At 51.2% G+C, this 27,730-nt stretch overlaps 1 protein-coding gene across 2 annotated transcripts in view; it reads right to left on the minus strand.

Moving 5' to 3' along the window:
• Positions 1-506: 506 nt before the first annotated feature.
• Positions 507-27,730, minus strand: part of Ppp2r2c (protein phosphatase 2 regulatory subunit Bgamma) — an 84,582-nt gene continuing 57,358 nt past the window's right edge. For both annotated transcript variants that reach the window (XM_032915961.1, XM_032915962.1), the window contains exons 3-9: positions 26,789-26,954; positions 25,462-25,574; positions 21,528-21,705; positions 15,206-15,370; positions 8,842-9,011; positions 6,538-6,629; positions 507-3,232 (exon numbers count right to left, since the gene is read on the minus strand). In XM_032915961.1, coding sequence (XP_032771852.1) covers positions 2,941-3,232; positions 6,538-6,629; positions 8,842-9,011; positions 15,206-15,370; positions 21,528-21,705; positions 25,462-25,574; positions 26,789-26,954 — 1,176 coding nt within the window. In that variant the 3' untranslated portion in view covers positions 507-2,940. The remainder of the gene's footprint in view (positions 3,233-6,537; positions 6,630-8,841; positions 9,012-15,205; positions 15,371-21,527; positions 21,706-25,461; positions 25,575-26,788; positions 26,955-27,730) is intronic.

Raw genomic sequence — 27,730 nt, forward strand, 5'->3', positions numbered from 1 at the left:
GGGAGGTCTGGGCTTCAGGGAATACAGCGGAGAGGGAAGCCCTGACTTCCTCACAATCTAGGGGCCCGTGTACTGGCCACCCAGATGTCCATCCCCCAAACTTGAGGCCTTTGCAGAGTGAGGCCACCAAGGGGTATTAGAGTCGAGGCTAGCCCCAGAGAGCACATGCAGCTGGTATGCTAGGCTAATGCTTGTGTTTGAGCCTCAGTTTCCTTACCTGGCTTTGTGGTGACTTTTTCACACCCGGAGACAGGCCTATCATGAAACACGTGCCAGGCAGTGGGCTCCACAGGTCCCATCTGGAGACCCCTCCTCCAGGCACATGCCAAACTTGGTGACCCCACTATTTCCTCCTCCATCTGGGTTAGGGTTGGAGCCAAAAAGACACAGCTCAATGCAGCCCAGTCTCGATGGGAGCTGCCCTCTACCCCACCCACCCCACTGCCTCCCAGCGGCTGCTCCCCATGCAGGCCAGGTCCCTAATCAGCAGCCGTCCGAGCCTCGTCTTAGATGTAACATTTGTTATTTTATTGGAAAAAGCTGGTATTAACATATTTATAGTTTTATTCAACAGTTGGATAATTGGTGAGACACCGAAGAAAAAAAGAATGCACCTATGAGCCACAGAACCCCAAGTGATTGGGCCCGACTATGTTACCAGCACGTATATACCCAATTACCCTCCGAGGGCTTCACCCTCGGAGAAGAACCAAAGCAGAAGAAGACAAACTCAAAACCCCAACAATGTCGCAGTGGTTATGGGAAATGCCATGGATTCAAGACCAGAGAACTTAGGCAGAGCAAAGTGGCAAAGTCTGTGGCTTGCAAGGCTCTGGTCCTTCTGCGATTTCTCACATCGCCCCTCCCCCCTCCGCGCTTTTTTTTTTCCTCGATCAAAACACGCATGAGTATTAGCAGTCCGCTCTGAACCTGGGTGATTTCTGCGGGTCCCAAAGACAGACTTTTTCTTCTGGGCTCTTTTTCTGTCTCTCTTTTTCCTTTCTACTTTGGTACCCGACATTAAAACAGAAGTCTGGAAACTAGGGCCATGTGCAAGACCCCTCTCCTTTTGAAGACCGTGTAAGATTTGACTTTGAAGACATTATGTGTGAAACCTAGGACCTCATAGCAGCCTCCAGCTCCCAAGGTGAGTATCTTCTCTAACACCAAACCGCAAAGGTTGTGCCAGAGATCCAGGCCAGTGTGTAAGGCCCTCTCACCAGGATTTGGGCTTCAACGGGATTTATATACAACTGGCCACATTCTTCAACTTCTTTACAAGAGGGGAAAGTCGCTGATCTTTCAGTTGCTAACTTGAATCAGGGTCAATATGTACATATAATCCTGTCCAGAGCGCCTGAATTTTACAGTGATAAACATTCTTCATTCACGTTGACTTTAAAAAAAAAAAAAAGGCAAAAAAATGTAACGGGCCCAGTTTCTGTGGGCCAGAAGTGAGTGTGCATGCGGTTTGTGCTTTGACACACACAAGGATACCTTGATCCACTGAGAAAGAAGAAAAGCTCTGTCACATCAGTTTCCCGGGTGGCAGTCCGTGTGGTAAAAACCAAAGCCCCTCTGCTCTCTGCTTCCAGAGTCAAAATGCCAAGCCCTGCAGTTCTGGGATTGCAGGAGTGAGGATGGAGCGGGCGTCACTATGCATGGCCACTCACCTGTGGCCCTCAGGAGGTCTGAGAAAACATCCTCTGGGGCTGCCTGGCTGCATGCAACCTCCTTGGGGAGCAGCCGGAAGGGTGGGGAGAAAGCTGCAGATACAATGTAGGTGAAGTGCATCTTGGGAGGCAAGCCCGGACGCCACTCTTCTCCTCTCTCGTGTCATCTTGTCACCAGCGCACCTGCACTGAGTGCACGACATGAAGATGCTTCCCTTCTTAAGCCTTCCCTTGGAATGATGCTTGAAAACTAGTCACCAATGTGGTGGGTTGGAAAGAGCCTATGGAAAGACCTGCGTGGGACACCAACTCAGTCCTCAGGGTGGGACTCCTGGGCACCCTACCTCTCTGCTCGCAGCCTTGGTTCCCTCCTGGGTACAGAGGGGACGGTGACTACACCCCAGCTCCAGCAGAGCTTGGATCTCAGCTGAGAGTTATAGAAATAAGTGGACACATGTCTGATGGGCATGAGGATTCTACAGTCAGGGACAGGACCCACTGTCGGCCATGGGAAGATGACTGACTGGCTAGCATGGAAGGGTGACAGCAAAGCCACCACAAAGTGGGCTGCGGGGATCCAGCCACAGCCACCATGGGCTGAGCACCATGCCCAGCGTGCAGTGGGCACTCACAAACGGACGGCAGTGAGGTGAGGGCTGCAGCCACACAGGGTCCCCAGTCCTACTTCTTAGGACTTGCCTCAGCCTGAAAAACCCACACAAGGAACCCAGCCCTGCCTCACGATTAACCCTACCACCTTGGCTCTGCTTCTCAGAACCTGCCCTGGCCTGGCACCTAGAATATAGAAAGGCATCCCAAACACCCAAGGGGCAAGCTGCCATCGCCAACCCTCAGTGAGAATGCTCTGTCCGACATCCAACATGGAGCAGCATCTGAGCCAGGGCACATGGCTGGCTCCTGTGAGGATCTACAGATCCCGACCGGCTTGTGAACTTCACTCTCTGGAGCCCCATCATGGACCAGCTTGACTTTCTCTGATAGGAACCCACCCCGGACATGAATAAAGTCCTGATAATAATAAAAGGCCCAGCCCGAGACAGGAGGGCCGTAAACAAAGGAGCCCCGGGCAGAGACCCACCAGGCACACCCATTTTATCCACTTGTAACTGAGGCTCTTTCCTTTCCTTTGTTTAAACTGGCAATCGCCATCCAAGCCGACTCCAACCTAGGGACTCATGTCCCCACAATGGCCACCACGCTCACCCTGTCCTCTTACAGAGGTGGCCGGGAGGGCCACTGAGGCCAGCTAGTGCATGTCAGAATTGACCTTATCCTGGAAGATGTACAGGTTGTTGGTGGCTGCAATGGCAATGATGTTCTCCGCTGGGTGCCAGGCCGTGTGCAGGATCTTCTTGGTGAAGTCCAAGCTGTCCACACTGATGTCATCACGCCGCCGCTTGCCACCCACACACACGCGCCTTGGCTTGAGCACCGCTCTGGGTTTGCTGCTCTCCCTCGAGGCCTCCAACGTCACGTCCCGCTTGGTGTTTCGGTCAAACATTCGGAAGAAGTTGTTGTAGGCCCCTGTCATGATGACACTAGAGAGAGAAGGAGAGGGGTCAGTGTGGGAGGAGAGAGGGGACAAGGACATTCCGGAGCTATGGGGTGAGGCAAATACCACAGCAGGCAAGGGGACCCTCAGAGACACTTCTGCCCCATACTTTCTGCTCCTCTCCTAACAAGGGACTTCGTCTAGTGAGGCATGGAGTTGGTTTGTTTAGGAAGCAGGCCTGGGCCTAAAGGAGGAATTTGGGGTTGGTTGTAAGGAAGGCTGGAATAGCTATGAGGAGAGGAGGAGGAAGAAGCTGGTTGCCACAGAAGAGGGGATATTCACACCGTTTTAGAAGAAAAGCCTACATCAGTCTTGTAGGTGTAGAGCAAGAACACCACGACCAAGAGGGACCCAACACTTTGTATGTGAGTGTATGTGTATGTATATTTGTGTTGTGTGTGTGTGTGTGTGTGTGTGTGTTTGTGTATGGGTATGTATGTATTGTGTGTGTATGTGTTTGTGTATGTATGTATGTATTATGTGTAATATATATTTGTGTGTATGTGTTTGTGTATGGGTATGTATGTATGTATTATGTGTAATATGTATTTGTGTGTGTATGTGTGTATATGTATTGTGTGCATATGGGTTGTGTATATGTGTGTGTATATTTATGTGGGTATGTGTGTTTGTGAATGTGTGTGTATGTTTGTGTATATGTGTGAATGTATGGGTGTGTGTATGTGTATGGGTGTGTGTATATGTTTGTGAATATGTGTGTGTATATAGGTGTGTGTGTATATGTGTTTGTGTATGTGTGTGTATGTTCGTATATGGGTGTGTGTGTTTGTGTATGTGTATATATGCATGTGTATATTTGTGTATATGTGTGTATATGGGTGTGTGTGTGTGTGTCCCCAAGACATTGGCACAAGGCCACATGAAGCCCATTTCCAGAGGGCTAACTCAGGCAAATCCATCTGCTCCTAGCAGAAGAGTGAATGTTCAGGTCTAGAAACAAAGCCAGACGCTGCTCCTCCATCCAAGGCTGCTGGAGTGGAGATGCAGGTTCCACTGAGGGCCGTTATATCACAGACTGACCCGCCCTCTGCTGGCCCATTTACTAAGGGCCGTAAAGGGATGGGGAATTTCTCCTCTTAGCCTTGGGCTCCTGGGATGCAGGCATTGGGATCCCTGTCCATAGATAGGCCAAGCTTGGGGGAATCCAGAGGCAGAAGGAAGGGTAAAGACCATTCTTCGCTGGCCAGAAATATGGACAACCATTGACTGGACACTTTCTTTTTCTTTTCTTTTCTTTTCTTTTTTTCGGAGCTGGGGACCAAACCCAGGGCCTTGTGCTTGCTAGGCAAGCGCTCTACCACTGAGCTAAATCCCCAACCCCGACTGGACACTTTCTAAGGTCCCTCCTACCAGACATCTTTTCTAATGATGATGGGGAAAAAGTACAGAGTCAGTGAGATTGTATCGTATCATAAATGGCAAGTTACAGGAGGAAAAGCCCAGGAGCCTGTGGGGCAAGGCAGAGAGGACCAAGGCAGCTTCCTAGAGAAGACAGCGGAGCGAGCTAGGTGGAATGTGCTTCAGTAGGATGCAGGGTCAGAGAGAGGAGATGTGGAGGAAGAAAAGGGAGGGTGGGGTACATCTATGGGGAGTGTCAAGCATAATTAGGATGCTAATCCCCAGAATTGGGGCTCCATCAGAGGCTGGGTGATTTTGTGCTGAGTTCAGGCACTGTCTGGATACATGCTCCCCCTGGTGGCAAAGTAAAGTTCAGCAGTGCATGGCAACCTTCAGCCACCTACCCTAATATCCTTCTTATAACAATCTCTCACCTGCAAGTCTACCAAGGCCTGCTCCCACTTAGGAGGATCCTAAGTGGGTGTGGCTGCCTGCGGGAGAATCACAGGGCCCCTGACTCCTGGGAGTGGTCAGAGGAGGCTGAAGCCTGGTTGCCCGCCCTGCCTCAGACCAGGGCCCTATCCTGCCTCCTTCTCATTGGCCTTAAGTGAACACTATGGACCACCACGCAGGTCCCTCTTCTCAGCACGGTTCTTGTTCAGAGCCTCTGCAGAACAGGTGGACCCTTGGGATGACAGCAGCCCCTACATGAGGCCAGGCCTGCTCTGTGGCTCCTCCTAGTGGTCTTTTGCCTGCCATCTCCATCCCTACTAACAGCCTCAGCCTTGAGCACAGCCACTATTCCTGACTGCCTAAGAAGCTCTAGAATGTTCCATGCACCTGGGCACAGGGCAAAGCAGATGCTACCTGTGTGGATGCACACCTGGATGAACACCTGGATGCATACCTAGGCATACACCTGAATGAACACCTGGACGTACACCTGGATGCCTGAATGCACACCTGGACATACACCTGGTTGTACACCTGGATGAACACCTGGATGCACACCTGGATGGTGGGAAGTTTGGGCTGAGGTTCTCATGCCACCACTTCACAACCACTGATGGAGGGACAGGGACAGTGGAAATGGAGGGGATGGCACAGAAGTTCTGGTAAAACATGGCAGGTGCTATGCTCCTCTGGCACCTAAAGCCTCTCTCCTTCTGGGCAGCAGGATACGTGGCTATTCAGCCCTAGGAGAGACCCTGAGAGGCCATCTACCGGCCTCTACACTGTAAAGTTGTCACAGGTAACTAACTGAGCCTGAAGCCTGTGTGCGGGGACAGAGAAGCAATTTCCCACCTCGTAACAGAAAATCTTCTAAGCTGTGGAAGCATGGGCAGGCAGAGGCAGGCCTTTGGGTCCAGCAGGGGAAATGAGGGATGCCATGGGCCCATCTACATCCACTGTGCTGGGCCCAGGCTACGGCAACACCGGAGTTTGTGCCAAGCACTAGGGGCTGTGTCTCAGGCTATGGGATGGGAGAGGTAGATCACAACTCGGTCATCAGTTCATGTGAGCCCCAGAGAACCAGCATGGGGCTGCCAGAGTGATGGTAGGAGGAAGGTGTGGGTGGTTCAGAGCCTGCCTGTCTAGGCATGGAGGTGCTGGAGTAAAGGCCTCATCAGAGGGCTCAGGGAGTGGGAGGCATTTAGCCGATCCTGACTTAAAATCCCACGGCATCCCGGAACAGGGGGTGTCAAAGTGAGTGTCAGCATCAGTCACGGGGGTGAAGGAAGGCTCACTTCCTAGACTTGGACTTGAGGCTAAGAGCTCTGGCTGCAAGGGAGGAGACCTCCCACACCTCTCCCTTCTCTTGACCAGGCAAAGCGCAGTTTTATGGTGACAGACTGGGGGAAACTTCCTGCTGGGGTGAAGGGTGAGGGGCAAGGCAGGGTGTCTGAGGCCGCGTGCCTGCAGCTGGCTCACCTGTCACTCCCATTCCAGGCACACTCAAACTTGTCAAAGATGCAGTCACTCTCATACAGGGAGCAGAGCTTACTCCGCAGGTAGTCATGGACCTAGTAAGAAGAGAAGACAAGCTGAGTAATGGACACCATTAGCCCTGACCCCTCCACAGGATGGACGACAGTCTTGTCATAGTCCTGCACACACAGCTGACCCACAGCAGCGGGCTGTGGGGATAGCATCGGGGAACAGCATTCACAGTTCAGAGACTGTAGAGGCTGTCATTAGTGAGGCAGGAAAGGGTGAGTACTGCTGTCCACAGTCTAGGGGCCACTCCTCCTACCAGACTGCATCACCATCACCCTGGTCCCATCTGCCTGAGACCTAAGAAGATGAAGCCAAGGCTCTAACTCTTTTTGATCCCTGGATCCAGCACCCTTTGGGATGCAGTGCACTGGTCAAAACCAAAGGGCCCCATAGCAACTGCCAATCCTGCCAGAAGGTTTCGCCTCCTTGTGTAGGCACAACAGCCCTTAGTAGGTCTAAGCATAGGTGTGGTAGCTTCCCCTCCTGCCTGCCAAGCCTTGCCTGCTCCCTGATGGCAGAAAATGTTTCAGCTGCAGAGAAAGAGTGACTGGCAGGCTTGCTGGGCCTGCGGTGAGGACGCTCCAGGTCTAGGGACCAGTGCCTTCAAGAACCATGGGTTGAGGATGATGGTATTGTCTTGGGATAATCCTACTCCTGGAAGCCCACCCTGAGACTTCTCTTTTTTAAATTATTTACTTTTATTTTATGTGCACCGGTGTTTTGCCTGTATGTGTGTCTGTGCAAAGGTGTCAGAACTCCTGGAGCTGGCGTTACAGACAGTAGTGAGCTGCCATGTGGGTGCTGGGAATTGAACCCGGGTCCTCTGGAAGAGCAGTCAATGCTCTCAACCACAGAGCCTTATCTCCAGCCCCTGAAGATTCCTTTTGATGGCGTGAAATAGCTCTCACTTGTCAAGTACTTCAAGTTGGCAAAGCAGTCTACACACAATTTCTGGGGCACAAAAGTCACCTCCCAAAGACAGGGGCCGCTGTAGTCATTATTACTGCTAGTTTAGAATGTGTAGGTCAGCTTGCAGAAGCCAAGCATCCAACCCTCGGTCCCCATAATAGTACTGCTTCCCACTAGGATCCAGGCCCAGACTCCACACTCACCCCTCCCTAAAACAGACATCCATACAGGTCGACCTGTGCTGACCACAGTGTTCTGATGGCCCCAGGGGGGCTGGAAAAGTACTGACTCAGTCACCTCACAGCTTGGAGGTTCTTTCCGGTCTCAGTGTCGAGCTGCGGACACTTTCAGAGGGACACAAGAGGGTCTGGCCCTGTTCAGAGTACACAGGGTAGGACCTGGAGAAGTGGGGAGTCACAGGCCCTGCTCACTGCTAACAAAGGGGTGGTCATGCCAGCAGGAGATGTCCTGGGAACATGTGACTTCTAGAAGCTCCTTCCAGAAGCTCTGCCTCCAGGACACAACACCTCAGGGTTTCTCAGGGCAGCAAGCGGTGTTGAGCTTTGGGACTGCCGCCACTGAGCTGAGAGTCCTCTGTCACTGTCCAACTTCCTGGCGGCCCTGTCTGCGGCATCGTTAGTCAGTGCCTTCTTTGCTGGAGCAGGACAGAACAGGTGACAGACAAGTGTGTGGACGGACAGGCACAGCCCTGTGGGCGGGACTGGGGTTTCTATGGCATGCCTGAGCCTGTATCTGCCAATCCAAATTCTAGACAACCTTCAAGGTTCAGCGCAAATGCAGCTGCCTCCAGAAAGCCCTGCCCTCCCCCTTGCCAGACACCTACAAGCTGCACTGTGAATGTGTTATTTTAATAGCAGACCAGCTGTGCCCTTGTGCTCCACCGAGGGATCTGGCAGGATGATGAATAAAGTTTCAGGGGTCCACCCTGCGCACTGGCTCAAAAAAAAAAAAATCCACCCTGAAGATCTAGAACCTTCCATGCTACCGCTGAATACAATCCACACACAGGTTTACGTGGGGGTCATGCTTACTCACTGGTAAGGCTGTGTGGATGGTGCTGGGGTTGCATCTGCACCCCAACTTCAGGCCTGACAACACACTTTTGTTCCTTCCTCCCCTCCTTCCACAGAAACTGATTCTAGATGCAGAGGGCAGCCCCATGCAAAGGCCCCCTCAGACACCCCAAAGGCTCTCTGCAGTTTGGTCTACACTGCAGCCCCTGTGGAGTTTTCAGTACAAGGAAGGGAGGTTCCTGGGAGATCTCATACCACACGGAGGGCCCTGAGGCTGCCAGACTTCTACACACACCTGGTAGGTCTCTATGGGCCTCGCCTCCATGTTCAGGTCCCAGACCTTGACAGTGAGGTAATCCCTCGTGAGCATGTAGCGCCCACTGTGGCTGAACTTCACGTCGGACACCGAGGAGATGATCTCTGAGAAGAAGGAGCGGTTGCTGGGGTCCTCGGGCTCTTCAAAGACTGTGGAGAAAGAATCGGCAGCTGTCACTGGCTGTCCTGCCCAGTCAGAACCACAGCTGGCTGTATCCGCCTGGGCTTAGCTGTTTGTCTGTACCGTCATTCATTCATTCATCAAACCTTTCCCTAAACACCTACCAAAACCCTGGGCTCTAAGGACCCTCTAAAGAGGAAAAGCCAGCTCCTGGAATGGTTCCTTTGTGGGAACTGTGTTAATTGAGTATTTACTGTAGTAATGTGAATGACTTCACTTAATCCCCTAATAAAACTTCCAGGTGGTAGCCTAATTACCCCCGTTTAATACACAAGAAAACTCAGCCTGAGTAAATCCACAAGCAGATCTCAGAGCTACGCTTGCTGCGCACTCTCTGCTGCCCCCTACTGGCAGTTCAGAACACAAGCCTGACCGTGTCTTGGTAGTCTGATGTGCTGGACATTTTCTGCCTCTAGGCCAGACCCTGATGCAGCTCTGGTACTAACTGGTCCTGAATCTTCTGGTCAGGAGTTGCTGCTTTTGTACTGGACACCTGTGGCTAATCACACCCCAAAGGGGCCTGGCGACTGGGCAGATGGGGATGTGGACCGCTGTGGGGATGGCATTAACTCCCTGGGCTCTGTGGGAAGAGAGAGGTGCTGGCAGCCAGTTACCACCTAAGCACCTCCAACCTGCAGAGCCAACCTCAGGAAACCACTAAGTGACAGTCCTACCCACTGCCCCACTGGAAGCAGAGGGTTGACCACAGCTCCCAAGAGGCTCAGGACAGAACTTTCCTCTCCAGCCACATAAAGCCCCCAACAGTGGCCCAGCCCCCAAGAGGTAAAAGTGCGAATAAAGTGGATCCAATAATGCTCACTGACTAATGTCTAACAACTGTTCGTTCCCTGTTCACCTCATACAACCAATGCCCAGGAGACAAAGTGAAACGTGTCCCCAGTTGTAGCCCATAAAGAACGGACGTGCTCCGGCTCCCATTTCCACGTCTCAGAGGCCATCTTCTGTCACACTCTCCTTTATACCGAAGCAAATCTGGGGAAGCTCTGGGTCTCCCTCCGAAGCTTGCCTCTTCCCACCACACTGGTTAAAAACACTGTATGAAGACCCTTGGGACAGGATGGGGACTTGTGCTGGCTGTGTAGCGGCCGGAGTGTCAGCCATGAGCCAAGGTGTGGTAGCTTTAGCAGCTGGGAAGAACAGGGGGAACAGCTAAAGCCTCCAGAGAGCCAGCCCTGCCCACACCCTGACTAGATCTCCAGCCTCCGTAGCTGCACAACGCACGCGTGTTGTTTAAGTCGCTGAGAAGCATGCTCTCTCGAGGCTGCAGGGCAAAATCATGAGGAGGCTGAGGAAGAGCAAAATGCCGGGAAAGGGGCGCCCGTGGCTCCACCTTGGGAGACCCTGAGCAGTGGGTGGTGCGCTATCCTTGAACAGCTCAGCCCCTGTTCGCCCTTCTTGCGGACTCTGCTGTCAAAAGCGGAAATAACTGCCTATTTTGAGGACTTGTGAATGGCTGTTTCTATGGTTACCCTGTCACAATGCCTAGCAGACAACAACCTGGGCTTCTAACGTTTCTGGGAGATCCGAAGCCATGGATGGGAGTCCAGGACAACCAGTATACCCGAACCCTGTCTGGTTCAGACAGGTCTGGGGAGCTACTGTACTCCTTCCACCCTCAGCCTCCTCCCATGCCCAGTGGCAGGCATGAGCGCACACAGTGCTCCACTGTGCTTCTCCGTCAGTGAGGAGAAAGTTGCAGTGTCATCCTCTCAGGAAAGGACGCTGTGCACAGGGCCCTGGGGGAGGCTCTGACAGCCACACCCTGGCTTTTAAACATAGGAGTGGGAGGCAAAGAACCAGTGAGAGCTCCAGGCTTTCTATACAAGTGCAGCTGGATTAACAATCATGGCTGATGAGGAACAACACAGGCTTGGCCCCTGAGAACCAGATGCTGGATTTCTCATGAGAGCCAAGAGCGCACACGGTGGTTGAGGCACACACGGCCAAGGACAGGGACAGTGGCCCTTGCAGCAGCATCAAAGGCTAAGATGTTATGGCAGAGGGCATGGTTGGTGTCAGAGTGCTTGTCGAACATGCTCCTGGCTAGGGTTTCATCTGGGCTGGGGGTCGGGAGGCAAACAGGGTAGGGATTGATTCTGAATCCTGGATTCTACACAGGCTATTCAGAGGCTGAGAAAAGAGCCCAGAAGAATCTAAAATATAGAATTAACTCCAACAGAAAATGTGTATGAGCCACTGTAATGATTAATATTCTCGACAAGATGTAGGGTCACCTAGAAGACAAGCATTCGGGCACACTTGTGAGGAACTGGCCGTGGTTAGCTTCTGGGATATCTTCATTAGGTTAGCTGAAGACTTGCCCTAAATGGGAGGCACCATTCCCTGAGCTGCAGAGAAAGGAGAAAGCAAGCCAAGCACCATTCGTCATCTCCCTGCACTCTGACTGAGATGTTATACGGTCACGCACTTCAGGCTCCCGATGCCATGCTTTCCTGCCATGATGGACGGTAACCTTGAACCATGAGCCGCATTAACCCTTTCTCCCTTAAGTTGCTTTTATTACAGCAACAGGAAACAGATCTAATTCAGAAAAATGGGTACTAGGGAGTGGGGTGTTGCTGTGATAAGCCTGACCACTAGGCTCTTAGGCCTTTGGAACAGATTTGAAGGAGGAATATGGAAGAGTTGGGAGATTTGAGGCAGAAAAGCCTTGAACGCTGTAGGCAGAGCTTAAGCTATTCTGGTGGGAGACTGAGAGACAAGAATGTTGACGGAAGTTTGAACAGCGGAGGCCCTGCTCGTGAAGTTTGAGAGAGAACAAGGGCTCTGTCTGGGTCTGGGCTGAAGACCATGCATGTAGATTCTTAGGAGAGAAGAGTTGTGTATTGTATGGATGCATCACCTGTCAATTAAAAAACCCATGGCCTATAGGAAAGTGTAGACTAGAAGGCGGGATATCTGGGAGGTATCCCTGGAGGATTCTGGGACAGAGCCACAGCAGGGGATTCACTCAAGATGTGAGGAGACAGACGCATGACACCTGACAGGTGACCAGTCATGAGACAGAATGTAGATTAAAATAAATGTTATTTTAGTTATGATCTATTCAGAGAGGAGCCCAGCTATATGGAGAAAGTATTTGTAAATTTATTTTGAGTCTGAGTCTTATTTTTGGGAGCATGGGGCTGGAAGAAGCAGATGTTAACGTCTACAGACTCTGGAAAAGAGTCTGGCTTCGTATGTAAACGTCCAGAGTTTAAAGTTTAAGGGTCACGGATTAACTTGCTTGGTGGAGGACATTCTAAGACAGAAGAGCATTAGGCTGCAGCCTACCTGTTTACTGCATGTGTAAGGGCCACGGTAAAACAAAACAGAGTACAATTTGGACATAAAGATATTTTTAAATATGCAATTTGTCAAAGAGGCAAAGAATCCAAGGAAGCCAAAAGTTATAGTCAAGACAGTAGCTGAACAGACGCCATGATTGTTACAGAGAAAGTTCTGGCACTGCACTGGGAAAAGAGAAAAATCCCTCTGAGGGCAAGGCCTGTCCATCAAAGCTCCAACAAGTGGAAGACAAAGTCTGAAAGGAGTCAGCCTGGCCTGAGAATGCAGCTGCGGGGGTTCCCTGCCTCCTGCCAAGGGCCCGTCTCCCCAGAAGCTGATCCAGCTGCGGTCCAAGGAGGCCAAGCTACCTTTCACACTGGCAGCAGAACGTAGCAGTCATCCACATGGCACTGGTTTTTGCAGGTAAGAAATATGCAGGAGTGGGTAGGTCATGGAAGCTTGCATCACAGTTCCAGAAGGCACTGAAACCAGATTGTGTGGTTGCACAACATTCCCTGGGAGGGGGACTTAAGGTCACTGTGTGCAGCTCGGAAGGTAAAGACTGTGGGGTAATGGGGACCCAGGATATTGGAGAAGCCAGGACCATGGGACGTCCACCAAGGAAAGGTGCCGGCATCGAGTAAATGTGGCCTAAGAGAGAGGCTATGTGTGCTGAGGACAACGGAGCTGGATAGGTGGAGTTTTTGAGCTCTTTGCTGCCCTGTTGAGTCCATCGAGGGTCCCAGATACTGGACATGGAGCTGAAAGATATGGTGTTTACCCTGATCTTTGGTCTTGCTTTAGATATCCCTTGCTATGACTCCATGCTTCCCCTTCTTATAACATATCATTATATGTTTGGGAATATGAGACTTTATCTTACAGGTTCACAATCAAGAGGTTGCCTGGCCTCTTAATAAGACGTGGGCCTTAGACATTCAACGATGGTGGAATGTTAAAGACCATGGGGACTTCTGAAGGTGGACTGAACACAGTTTGTTTTCTGAGATGGCTATGCGCCTACGGAGATAAGAAGTTTAAAAACAAGTGTGGCTTAAAGGTGATGTGTCGGGGTGTCAAGTTAGCAAGAGGTATGGCTGTGATGGCAGATACTGTGAGGTCAAGGGAAACAGGACCTAGAATCACCTAGGAGACAAACCTCTAGGCAGACCTGTGAGGGTTACCTCATTAGGTTAACAGTGGTGTGAAGCCCCATCTTGAAAGTGGGTGGCACCATTCTCTAGGCTTCATCCCTGGACTGCAGAGGAAAGAAAAGATTAACTGAACCCCAACATTTCTCTCTCTCTCTTGTCTTGGCCCCTCTGCCTTGTTCCCGCTCTCTTCTTTCTCTCTCTTCTCTCAACCCCTGGTCTAGTCTGGATTCTTGTAGATGGCTCTGGATGTTCTCTCCCTCACTGCTACAATAAAAAAACACCTCCTGAGGCATGCATAGGAGCAGTCACACCCTCACTTTCTTTCAGTCACCATGATGGACAGTAGCATCAAATCGTGGATCAGGATAAACCCTTTCTACCTTATTGCTTTGGCTAGGGTATTTTATCATGGCAACAGGAAAAGAAACAAAGACAAACACTAATCGAAAGAAAGAAAAAGAAAAGAAAGGAAAGGGAAAGGGAAAGGAAGGAAAGGAAAGAAGGGAGGGGAGGGAGGGAGGAGGAGGAGGGGAGGGGGAGGGAGGGGGAGGGGGAGGGAGAAGGGGGAGGGAGGAGGGAGGCAGGAAATTGAACTCACTGACACAAACAAAACCATGAGGCTAGAGAGATGGCTCAGTGGCCAAGTGTGCACTGCACTTCCTGAAGGTCTCAGGTTGGTTCCCAGCCCCCACATCATGACTCAACTGCTTGCAACTTCAGCCCTAAGGAATTCTGCCCTCTTCTGGCCTCTGTGGGTATTGCACTCACTTGCATATACCCTAACCCACAGACACAGACATATAATTAAAAGGAATAAAGTAAATGTGTGTGTGTGTGTGTGTGTGTGTGAGAGAGAGAGAGAGAGAGAGAGAGAGAGAGAGAAGAAGAAGAAGAAGAAGAAGAAGAAGAAGAAGAAGAAGAAGAAGAAGAAGAAGAAGAAGAAGAAGAAGAAGAAGAAGAAGGAAGGAAGGAAGGAAGGAAGGAAGGAAAGAAAACCATGTCTTTCCATCGAAAGGACATCTGGTAGATATACACAACCAATACAAGACCTCGAGGTGCAGGTGTACTTTGCCAACCTCGGGGGTGGGGGGGGAGGAAGAGACCTGCAGTTCTCGGGAGGAAGGCAGAAGGACGGTAACAACAGACCAGAGAGCACGGGAAGAGAAAACTGCAAGCCACAGTCACCTGTGCACCCACATACAAATGCTCTTAACCTGTAGACTGCTATGTGCCACACAGCCTGTCTACACATGGGACCGCTGGCCTGCAGAGAGGCCCAGACAGATGGATGTGGTCAAAGCTCTTAAGTGAGTCACTTTCTCTCCCCCTACATATACATAATCTCTCTCTCTCTCTCTCTCTCTCTCTCTCTCTCTCTCTCTCTCTCTCTCACACACACACACACACACACACACACACACACATATACTCTTACACACACATTCTCTCCCTTATATAAATACACACTCTCCCACACACTCTCCCTTACACACACATTAACACACATTCTTAAACATGCATGTGTTTGCATGCCCACAAGCACCCTCTCATTTTTAACATGTAGACACACAGACAAATGCCAACAAAATCATGTCTCATGATGCCACTCCAAGGCCATGTCTTTACGTCTTCCTTGTACTGTGTTCGCCACAATGGTGCACCCACTTGCCAGACCCAATATACCTAGTGCAGAGACTTACGCTTGGAGTGCTTGTCGCACAGGGCAGCTGCCCGCATGTCACAGAGCCGCAGGGAGCCCTTGCTGCTGCTGTAGACGAAGAGGTTGCAGTGGTGCGGATGGAACTCGGATGCTGTGATCACCTCCGTGAGGTCCTCCATGTTGGCTGGCTTGATGTCTACGATGTCTGGGTTGGTGAGGTCAAGGGAAACAGCAATGGTGCCCTTGCTCTCTCCTTTCCACGAGGCCCACGTTAAACTCAACCAGGTCTGCATGGCTTTTCTGGTTGTAAGACACCCCCCACCACCACCACCAAACAAACACCCAGCCCCTAGTCCCCAAAGTCACAGATTCACATGGAAAACCTCTCCCCAGTACCTGACCAGTGCCTCTTCCCAGTACCTGACCAGTGGCTCCACAAAGCTGAGCCCAAACGCTCTTACAGAGGAGTGCCCAGCCCTGCAATCACCATGGACCTTCCCAAGAGCCTACCTTCCTCTCAGAAGCACAGCGTACTGTGCTCAGTGGGCCACATGGTAAATTGCCCCCTATAGGGTTGTATGCTGGATGCTTGTCCTCTACTTCCTGCTATTTTGGGAGGCCACAGAACGTTTAGAAGTGGGCCCCTAGGGGTGGGCCTTTAAAACTAACACCCACTCTTGGTTCCGGCCTTACTCCTGTCTCCTGGCCACCTTAATGCAAGCAGGCTCTGGTATGCACTCCCATGGCCATAAACTGTGCTGCCCCACCATGCCTTCCCTGCTGAGGTCTCCAATTGTGAGTCAAAAAGACCCCTTCCACCCATCAGGGGATGTGGTCACAAGAACTCAGAAGATAATGAGTAGATACACCGACTCCATGCTGGGCCACGGGCACTCTTAGTGAATGATTTCACATTTCTGTCCTTCTATGTCTGGACCATGTGTACGCTTTTGTTACCACAGCACCAACTCCCCTTCTACCCACAGTATCAAGACTGGCCAGTGAGAGAGTATTCTCTGATTGAAGACAGCTGAGACACTTAGCTCTGACATATGCCTTGGAGACCCCAGGACCTGGAATGCAGGGATATTGGGATATGGTTTCCCTGGGCTAGATGGGAACAGAGGAGAGGGTTCTGGGACCTGGAGTCACACCCCAGTCTCTGTCTGCAGAGTAGAATGGAATCCTACAGGCTGTGGGCATCCAGCCAGACACATGGTCACAGAGCCTAGGGACTGGCCAATGCCTGCTGGGCAGGAGAATGGCCTATAGGCTATGGGCATCCAGCTAAGCACATGGGTATAGGGCTCAAGGACTGGCTAATGCCTCCGCCTGGCTGGTGCCACTGGGATGGAAGTTGTTAAGTACTGAGAGGGTCTGTGTATTACTTACTTCTCTCATTGCATCTTAAGAGAGGAAGGGTGGGATTGTTTGGTGGACCATGCCTTTAATCCCAGCACTCAGGGGGCAGATGCAGGCTTAGTTTGAAGTCAGCTTGGTCTACACAGTGGGCTCCAGGCCATCCAGGGATACATAGTGAGACCTTGTCTCAAAAAGAGAGAGAGGAGGGGAAGGAAAGGAAGAGGAAGATGGAGGTGGCCATTCTAAGCCATAGTTCAAGGGCAGTCCAGCAGGGCAGGAGGTATGATGGCAACTCTGACAATGTACACAGCCAGGAAGCAGAGAGTGAGGGGAGGGGAGAGGGAAGGACAGAGGGGAGAGGGGGAGAGAGAGGGGAAGAGAAAGAGGGAGAGAGTGAGAGGGAGGGGGAGAGGGGGAAGAGGGAGGGGAGGGGGAAGGAAGGGGAAGGGGGAGAGAAAAAGGGAGAGGGAGAGAGGGAGAAATTCTGGCTTTCTCCTTTTCATTCTTTCTAGGGCCCCAGCCCACAGAGTGGCATCATCTGCATCTGAGATGAGTCCTCCATTATCTGAATCTAGACAGTCCCTCACAGACATGCTCAGGGATTGGTTTCCACGGTGGTTCTAAATCCAATCAAGTAGACGATCAGGATTAATCCCCACAAGTTACCCCACTAGATTTCACTGAACCCATCCTAAAACAGGGGCTCGAAGGACTCGCCTGACAAGGATGTGGCTGTGGAAGGGACACACACACAATGCACTGAACACACCTCTCCTTGCACACCATGCCAGCAAGGACTTCCAGAAACCCTCAACTATGACCCCTCCAGGTGGCTTTAGTTTTGAAGATCAGGTCAGAAATGAAGTGGGCTATGTGTCAGATCTTAGCATTCTGGACTGTGCTGTGCCACAGAGGAACATCATGTCCCCCCTCCCAAGCCTCAGTTTCCCCATATGCAAAACGGAGGGCTTGTTGTGATTGGAAAGCAGTGGTTCCTTCAAGGAGTGACCAGGTGGCCACGAGCTGGGATGCACTTCTAAGGCTGTGAGCCTCGGAGGGGAAATGGGAACAGCAAGCCAATTTTGCAATCAAGAGAGGACGTTGAGGTGACAGTACTGCCTTCCCCAGGTGACCTGGGGTCCAACGCAGGTGTCTTTATTAGACACACATAGAAGGGTGATGCGGATGCTGGGGAGTGGGAGACAGAGACACACACTGACTGACTTAGTGATGGGGACCAGAAGAGATGAGAGAGGATAGACTGCCAGGTACAGCTCTGAAGGCAGGCAGAGCGCTACACTCTGTGACACCCCAGTCAGATGAGACCGCCAAGCTGCTGCAGAGCCAAGCCCTAGAGTGGCGTCTGCAGTCCTTCCTGTAAGGACACGGAAACATGAGCCGCATGGACTCTGCAGCATTGTCAGGCTGTAGGGACTTCCATGGACTGTCAATCATTCCTGTCGCCAAGGGCGTTGCCTGGTCTCCTGAAGGCCAGCTGGAGTCACGCTGTCCCCTTGCACTGATGCACTATGGAGAGGACGGGTTGTGTGTCCCCTGGCTTCCATTCACTGGGTCTCAGCATCCATTCTATGGAGTGGTGGGGACTGAGGGCCACTTCCACAGGGGATTCCCCGCTAGTCATTCTCTGAGATGGAGAACCATTGGCTTGTTCTAGAAAAGGGAGAAGTGGGCACAGAGAGCAGAGAACCAATACCAAGCCCTATCATGTGGCCATTCATGGAGACAGCAGGAGACAAGCCAATAAACTGAGCCTCCAAACACAGCCATATCCTGCTCATAAGGCAGCATGGAGCCCATCCCTGAAGAAAGTGGGGGAGGTGGGGGTGAGCAGGGACGTACCCATAACCACTTGTAGTGCTATGGAGGAAGGAGCTGGCTTCTAAACATCTCAGCAGGGCAGGCCTTCCAGTGGCCTTTGTACCCCAAAGACCCATGATACTGTGTGGCTATCACGTGTCACTCAATGAAGTGCAAATGGAGGTTTCGTGAGAGAAAATGCAGAGGCTCTGGGTTCCGCAGACTGACTGCATCAGGCAAAGCATGAGGCTCATCCACAGGAGCCTGCTCTTCCCAGGAGCCTGCGCTCATGGCCAGAAGATGTTGTCATGGCAACCGAGTAGTGACTGGAGTGAGGCAAGAGGCAGCTCTGCGGAACCCTACAGAAGAGCCTCCCGTGTAGAGAGCCCCCGAAGCCTTCCTCATATGGAGATGATCTAAAAAAAGAACTGATTTCTCTCCAGAAGATGACCTGGCCGCAAACACTCTAAGCTCAGCATGTGGAATCCTAGACACAGCTCCTGGTTGCCACAGCACAATGCCAAAGGCGAGGGGGTGAAGCCTCGGGCACCTGGTTTTCAGAGTTCTGAGACCTAGGTGTCCAAGGACAGGGCAGGAGCGCCCACAAGGCCTACTACTGGTGTTTCCATGGGGTCACCCGCTCTGTTCCTGTGTCATCACCTAGCCTCTGCTGGCATTGTGTCGGTGCCCCACATTACCTCCAGCCAAGGACACCAGTTACACTGGACCCCTGTGGCTCAGATGTAAGCTAACAGCCCCGGATTACACTGACTGCAGATCAAGCCTCATCCTGAGACCCTGGACAGGGCTTAAACACAGGAACTGGGGTCTCGGCACTGTGTTAGCAGAATCTTACTGATTTCTGTGAAGCATTTGTAAAAGTCTGTCTTCTGGATGCTGGGCTGTCCCCACTCTTTTGTGCAGTAGACAAGCTATGTGCTGCTCTTGCAAATCTTGGCAAACACTTGCCTGCATCGCCAGCACCTAAGCAAATGCCCCATGTTGTTAAATGAATGAACACATAGAGTCTTGAGGAACAGCAGAACTGAACCAGGACCCAGCGGTATAGACTTTTGACCTCTGCTTCAAACCTTCAGTTCCATTTATTCAGTAAGCCCCTGGATGACAGTTCTAACAGGCACACCTTTGCTTCTGCACAGTGGTACCATGGGGCAGTCATGAGAGGCTTCAGTGTGCCATGAGCTGGTGAGGGTGGTATATCTAAATGGCAATTGTTACTGTACCCCGTGTCCACTCCACTCTCGGCACCTTCCATACAGGCCCATCTCCACTGAACGGAGGAGAGCAGCCAGGTGTGGCAGGCAGGTGTGGCAGCCAGGTGTGATGGCCAGGTGTGACAGCCAGGTGGCCAGGGTGGCTCAGTGAGTAAGAGGCAGATGTTGGCCTAGGTCCTGAGCTAGCCCAACACCACTACTCTAAGCTCCTTACAGGTCTGCTCCAGAGATCCAGCCAAGCTCCCAGCACTCAGCATGAGTTCACACACACCTCTTTTCTGGCCCTGTCCAGGCCAGAAGTGAGACTTCTCTAATTACCCAGCTGCCATCAGATGGTGGACACCTGCGGCCCAGAATCCAGACTCTTTTCTGCTGAGGGAGGCTCGCCTCCAGGGAATTAGCCCAGAGCTCTGTTCCAGGTGTCTGAATCTCATCACTGTGGCCTGGTGTACCAGCGGGCCACAGGGAGGCAACATGGCTCCCTGATTAACCTCTCCGTCAGACAGGAAGCTGCTTCAAGTCCTGGTTTTCCCTAAGCCACTTCTGGGTCTTCAGCACGTGACATACACCTTCCTCCAGTGGACAAGCTAGGCACCTCGTTATCAGCATATAAGGCACTATCGCAACATTGGAGCTACACACTAGTTGGACAAAAGAGTTCTAGAATAGCCATGTTAGTCCCCTAATTCTCACAGAACCACCAGTCCCCTGACACACATTCTTTTCCACTCTCTGTGCAGCACTGGTTCCCCAATCAACGATCCCATTCACTCTCACACACCCCATCTGCTCCAGGCCCACAGATTCACCCAGCAAAGCCCTGCCTTGGCTTCTTCTCTGCCTACCTGCTGCCTATGGCCTACAGCTGATGTGGATAAAGAAAGTGCTCACTGGCCTGTCCCTAAGACCCCAGTTCTGGTCACTAAAGAATCCTGGATGTCTGGCCTTTGTGTGCCTAGCACCAGCATCAAGCGTGCCTTTTGGCCTGGCACTGGTGCTTGATAAACACCTGCAGGTGAATGCTGTGCTCTTCCACATGGGTGAGCATAATTCCTGTACTCCACATGGGACAAGGATCCAGTATCACGGGGAGAAGGCTCAGTGTTGGGGTGATCGATGCTCTTTCCTTCTTCCCAATTAACTTGTTCTAATGTCCTCTGGCCACCTAGGTCCAGAAACAGTTACAACACAACCCAAGTCAACAACGTCAACATTTCTTACTGTCTGTACTCCATCCTTCCCTGCCTTCACCCCCCTCTCCCAGGAGATACAAGCTTGACTCCATGACTCAGGTCCCTACTGAGACTTTCAAGGGGCTGGTGACAATCCCTACCTCACTGAGAGTCCTGCACATGAACGTTCACTTTTAGTCTAGCAATCACTAACAGTCCGCACGACAGAGCCACGGTAGCAGCCTGCCCACCCTGGACTGCCCCTGACCTTCCCAGCTCGCTGCAGGCTATGCTCAATGTCCTAGAAGTAGTCATTCCCTTAGCAGGCTGGAGGAGGGGCAGCGCCCAGCCCTTGGCTTATGACAAGAGGACCCCACTTCTGCCTGGCTTCTGAAACCCCAGCTTCTGACACTGGTGCAGTTGTCAGTCCAGAGTGACACACGTTGGACCAACACACAGGGATGCAACCTCTAGGGAGCTGTCCTGGGGCATGGTGAGCCTCCCCTCCTCCTCCACCGCACATTGCCTCCAGCTCTCTTGTCTTTCCTGGATCCTATGAGGGCCCAAGGTGGTGAAAATCACTGCCACTCTAAGGAGATGTGTGGTGGGGTGGAGCCCTCAGCCGTCGTGTCTTTAGGGTGTTCATAGACAGTTTGTGATCACACACCCAGCCCCTTTTACATCGAAGATGAGATGGGTTCTACAGTAAGAAAGCTGCCAAGGACAACCCCCCAGCCCCTGAAGCCCCTTCCCCACAGGTCAAGGTTGAGGATACTGAAGCTCCGATCAGTGATGGCCAGATGCCAGAGGTTAATGCGCAGGTCGTCCGCTGACATGTACGTCTCGCAGTCGCTGTTGACGGAGATGGAGTTGATGTGGTAGGTGTGGCCATTGGCGAAGATCCTTCTCGGGCTCACTTCCACCATTAAGTCCATGGGCTTCAGCACAGGCACCTGCAGAGAAGAGCGGGTCAGAGAGCCACATGGGCAGGGGACGGGGAGGGGCAGGGGACACAAATCTCAATGGGACGCTGCAACACTCAAAGCAGGACTTGACTCTCACCCACCCTGCTCATGACGTGTTCTGTACGCGGCTGCTTAACTGTGAGGTTTTCAAAGTTTCTTAACCTGTGCAAGGAGCTCAGGAAGCAAACCCAACTCACTTCGTGTGAACTGAAGTGCCCAGAACACACACACACACACACACACACACACACACACACACACACACACACACACACACACACACACACACAACATACACACACACACACACACACACACAACATACACACACACACACACACACACACACACACACACACACACACACACACACACACACACACACACACACACACACACACACACACACACACACACACACGTTAAAGATTCAAGCTCGACGGACTGATTCAAACCAGGCTATTGTGCATGTTTAGAGAGCTACACACTCAGAACCACATTTTCTTGGGCTAACCCACTCCCCTTGATAGACATTGGTTACCCACCTATCTGTCTGACCTAACGTCCCTTTAACCATCAGGTAAAAGCCTGTGTGAGTTTATCAGCTTCCACCAAGGGAGGGTTAGAAAGTCATCTGACTGTATCTGAGGCCTACTGCAGGCTTCCCTGCTTAGCTATAACCATCTACCAATCAATGTGTGTGGAAAATGCCTTGTTTTATGACTCCTTAAAAATTTATGTGGCCAGGCTGGAGAGATGGCTCAGTGGTTATGAGCACTGACTGCTCTTCCAGAGGTCCTGAGTTCAATTCCCAGCAACCACATGGTGGCTCACAACCAACTGTAAGGGGATCTGGTGCCCTCTTCTGGTGTGTCTGAAGACAGTGACAGTAGACTCACTCACATGCATAGAACAAGTAAATCTTAAAAGGAATCCATGTAGCCACTTCCACATTGGGACATATTAATTGGGACAAGCTGGATCTGTGTTCCCAGGTCATGGCCACTCAGATCTGGCTAAAATAAACGCATTTTCCCCACCCCCTTTTGGAGGCTGGCGATCTCAAGGCCCAGTGGGTCCTTGTCATAGCTGGTCCGCCCTACGGTTATCTGCTCTGGTCTTTTCAGCACTGGGGACCAAGAAGAGTGTACTGCATCCTCTATTGCTCCTGTCTCTCTAGGACCCACCCAGGTCCCACACAGGCGTCCTCAGTGAGTACATAACAGGCTGCGTCCCTGAATGGGGGTGACAGCCTTAGTGTCATATGACAAGCTCCTCTAGTGCAGATGAAACCCTCATTGGACAGTGTCTCTCACCTGGGCACACATGGAGAGCGAATACGAATGTGTGTATATGCGTGGGCATGTGTGCCCATGGGTGTGACTGTTCACGCTGCATGCATGTCCACCTAAATCTGCTGGGTCCCCTGTTGCTCCCTGTCTGTGTGACTGGGTACAGGTATCTCTGAACCCCTCGGAGTCCTCTGTCTGGTCCCTATGTGTGGACACCATGGTCAGCTACTAGCCTCCCCTTTTCTTGTAATACAGCCACCATCTACTTTGAGGACCCTGGGTCAGAGAGATAGGAAGTGGGGCCTCTCTGGGCATCATGGCCCAGCCTCTCTTCCCTGTCAGCAACCAAGCTTTCTTTTGGCTGAAAACACCTTGGCTCTGTTGGTTCCCAATGCCTAGTGCAGGGAGGGGCCTCCGTCTCTGTTTGGATCAGCTGTAACAAGTGAGCGTATTTGGTGCTGGCTGCCAAGTGCCACTATGACATCCCAAGTCATCTGGGGACCAGGGAGGCTATGAGGCAGGGTCAGCCACAGACCACTCTGCTACAGTAGGAAGAGACTGGTGCCATCATCTCATGACCACTGGTAGGATGCAGGGATCTTGGTCCCACTTCATAAGAAACATAGACTGGGTGGTGACTCAGGAGCCTGACATCCATAGATCCGGGTCCCAGCTCCTACTGAGCTTCTCTGTGGAATGATACAATAGGGGGCCTGATGAGCCTAACAGGAACTACCAGGGACAAGACTTGAACTCTGGCCCTAAGGCTCAAACATGCACATGCACAAACACACACATATTCTCTCTCTCTCTCTCTCTCTCTCTCTCTCTCTCTCTCTCTCTCTCTCTCGCTCTCTCTCTCTGTCTCTCTGTCTCTCTGTCTCTCTGTCTCTCTCTCTCACACACACACACACACACACACACACACACACACACACACACGGCTTATTTTGTGTGTATGAACATTTTGACTGCAAGCATGCACGTGTACTATGTGTGTGTTTGGTGCCCAGGATGGTCAAAAGAGGGTACAAACCACTTAGAACTGGAGTTAGAGATAGCTGTAAGCTGTCATGTAGGTGCTGGGAGCTGAACCCAGGTCTTCTGCAAGAACAGCTCTTAATCACTAGGCCATCTCTTCAGCTCCTCAGAACTCTTTGATACACTCCTTATGCTTTTTAATTAAGCAGGACAAGAGTAGACTTTGGCACAACTCTGCAGCGCCACCTTCTGGCGTCATTGGACCAAAGAAGATCTAGTTCAGCTCCTTCCACCCAGTAGCCTAAGGCTAACGGCCAACCAAGCTCAACTCAGTAACTATGGGCGAAGTGTGGCTAGGCTCTGGGACTCAGTTTCTTCTTTCCGTAAATGGGTATTTTCTGACTTACTGCCCTCCTCAAAGTCCATCACAGACATAGAGCATCACATCATGTCAGTAGGAAGCATACATGATGTTTGCTGTGAATGGATTAAAACTTCTCATCTTAGAGGAAATTCTGAAGACATAGGATGTAAGAGGGACGTGAAACAATAGGATATTCTAGGACAGGATGTTTACAAGGAAGAGAAACTACAGGATGTTCTAAGGCAGCGATTCTCAACCTGTGGGTCGAGACCCTAGGTTAGTGGAACAACCATTTCACAGGGGTTGCATATCAGATATCCTGCATATTTTTACATTACAATTCATAACAGTTGCAAAATTGTCATTATGAAGTAGCAATGAAAATAATTTTATGGCTGGGGTCACCAGAGTATGAGGAACTATATTAAAGGGTCACAGCAGTAGGGAGGCTGAGAACCACTGCTCCAAAGGAAGGTTGGAACACTTCATCCATCAGGGAAGCTCCTTTAGGACAGTAAAGGAACAACTCAGAATCACTTCAGGAAGTCCCTGAAACTGACCAAGTTCACTAAGTCCCTCCCTCTCCAAGAATATGTACGCAGTAAAGACTGTAAAGAGTTACTCTCCAACAAGCTAAGCTGCTTAGAAAAGGCTCAGACCATCAGCCTGGAAGAAACAGAGGCCAGGGGACTCATCAGACAAGCCTCCCAGAAGAGACTCAGAACAGCTGAGCCACATGGAAAGGACGCTCTTCCACCTGCTGAGCTGGCTGAGGCTGTACGTGAGCTCCTGGTTCCCAGCTTTTTTGAGCTAGGAGTAGATGATGCAGTTGTCTTTGAGTCACTTCACTTCTGTCCCTGTAAGTAACCCCTCACTCATGTTCCTGTAAGTAACCTCAGTAAAACTCACTGGTTCATTGTGGTGGACTTGGTAGTGTCTGTATTTTGGTCTCCATCAGTTTCCTATCTAGAGTGAGTAGACATTTGTTCATTACCCTAAGAATAGTGGCACAGTGGTGTGACCCTGACCCCCTGGCTCTAAGAGTCCTAAAGGTCTCATGACTTGGTAGAACATAATGCTGAATGCTTGTTCATCCATGAGGCTCACCTGCAGTGACGTCACTGTGGACAGGTCTTTCAGCTTCCCCTCCTCATCCTTCAGGTTGTAGCCCTCGGGCCTCTTGTCTCGTTCGGTAATCTTCCATAATTTAATAGTTTTATCTTTAAGAACAGATCAGGGAAGAACAAGGCATCCTGTCAACAGCCAGGTCAGGAAGAGAATACCCACTCTAGACAGAGGGACAGTGACATGAGCCCCAGGAGTCACCATCCCACATCCCTCTTCTCCCTCACTGTGCCTTATGTAGAAGACCTCTGCATATGGGGAATCTTTTTTTGCCAAATCTCTTCGTCACTGACAGGGGATGTTGCTAAGTCAAAGGGCATGACTCTTGTAAGGATCTCTACTGACCTCTATATTGGGCACGTACCACTGTGCCTTCCTGAGGGTGGTCTCTCTCTTTGCCATTCCTAACTCAGTGGTACTTGCCACCTACAAACCAGAAGCCTCTGTCCTGTACTCCTCCCGTGAATTTCACAGGAGGAAAAATAGGTGGCGATCATCTCATGGCTTATCTTGGCTATGCCACAGACATTGTTCAAAACACAATGACTCTTGTTATGAGGGCTCCTTTAGAATTAACTAAAGTTTAAATGCATAAAGTAGATGACCTGCCATCAGGAGATGGCCGACCTCATATAATTGGCTGAAGGCCCTGACAGAATGAAGGCCTACCTCTCTGGGAAGAGGGGATTCTGCCAGCAGACACCCTCCAGGCTTGAGCTGTGTGTGCTGCTTCTGGCCTCACAATCACAGGGACCAGGATCACAGCTCCTCTCCATCTCTACCTTTCCCTCTTTCCTCTCTCTGTCTCTCCCCAACACACCTGGCTTCCCCAGAGGACCCTGATAACATCTGCAGTCAAAACAAGCAACACCATGAACATGGGAAGGAGCTAGAGAGAAAATGGGACCCTCAATAGGCCGCAGCCATCTGTGAGGGCGGGGTGGGGGGAGAAATGAGTAGGAAAGCTGGTCTAGACATTTTGTAGGGCTAAAAAGTAGATGGGCCCCATGGCTGACTTCTTTCCAGAATGGCAAGAAGTGATTTTTAAAGACATGGGGCAGCCCCAGTTTGGGTGACTTGTGACTCTGGCTAAGAGTTCAGTTTGTATCTGGTGGTCCCTGGTTTCTGGAACTGGTCCCTGTTGTTTGAAATATTCAACATGATCTCCACCTTGGAGCTATCCGTGAACATTATATTTATAATGGTGGGAGATTAGTGATCAGTCAGGGAAAGCTGAAGAGTCACTAAAACCACAGAGAAACCTGGAAGGCGGAGTGAGGCCAGGACAGCCACACCCGTAGGGCCTCACCATTGGTGGACAGCAGCGAGTGGGCGGCGTTCTGCTGCGGGAGCCATTTGATCTTGTTGATTTTCTCCTCTATCTCCAGGCTTTTCAGGTAGTCAAACTCAGGCTCATGGCTCTGGAAGGTGCTGTACACATCGTACTCACCCTGGCTGTGAGGTGCGTTCTTACTCTGCAGGGAAACCCAAAGGCAGACTGAGCCACCAGAGTGCCCAGGGAAGATGGGGGCAGACATGACAAGGGGCTGAACGCACCTTGCAATCTATGTACCATGAGCATCAGCAAAGGAAACTACTGATGCAAGTGTACATGTGTGTGCAGGTGTGTGTGTGTGTGTGTGTGTGTGTGTGTGTGTGTGTGTAGGTATGTGTGTGTGCAGTGGTGTGTGTGTGTAGAGGAATGTGAAGATATGTGTGTGCAGGGGTGTGTGCATGTGTGTGTGGTGTGAGGGGTGTGTGTGTGTGGGTGTGTGTGTGTGCAGGGGTGTGTGTGTGTGTGTGTGTAGAGGAATGTGAAGGTATGTGTGTGCAGGTGCGTGTGTGTGTGTGTGTGTAGAGAATGTGCAGGTATGTGTGTGCAAGTGTGTATGTTTTACAGGTGTCTGTGTACATGTGTGTGAAGGTGTGTGTGTGTGTGCAGAGGAATGTGCAGGTATGTATGTGCAGGTGTGTGTGTATGTGTAGAGGAATGTGCAGATGTGTGTGTGCAAGTGTGTATGTTTTACAGGTGTGTGTGTGTGTGTATGTGTGCAGGCATGTATACAAGGAGGGTCTGGGTATATGCAGGGGTGGGTATGTGCAAGCAGTGGGTATGAAAGTATGTGTGTGTGTGTATGTAGAGGTATGGGCAGGTATGTGTGTGTGTATGTTTTACAGGTGTGTGTGTGTGTGTGTATGCAGGCATGTATACAGGAAGAGTGTGTGTATATGTAGGAGTAGGTGTGTGCGA

The sequence above is a fragment of the Rattus rattus genome, chromosome 11, assembly GCF_011064425.1.
Source record: "Rattus rattus isolate New Zealand chromosome 11, Rrattus_CSIRO_v1, whole genome shotgun sequence".
In the NCBI taxonomy this organism is placed as follows: domain Eukaryota; kingdom Metazoa; phylum Chordata; class Mammalia; order Rodentia; family Muridae; genus Rattus; species Rattus rattus.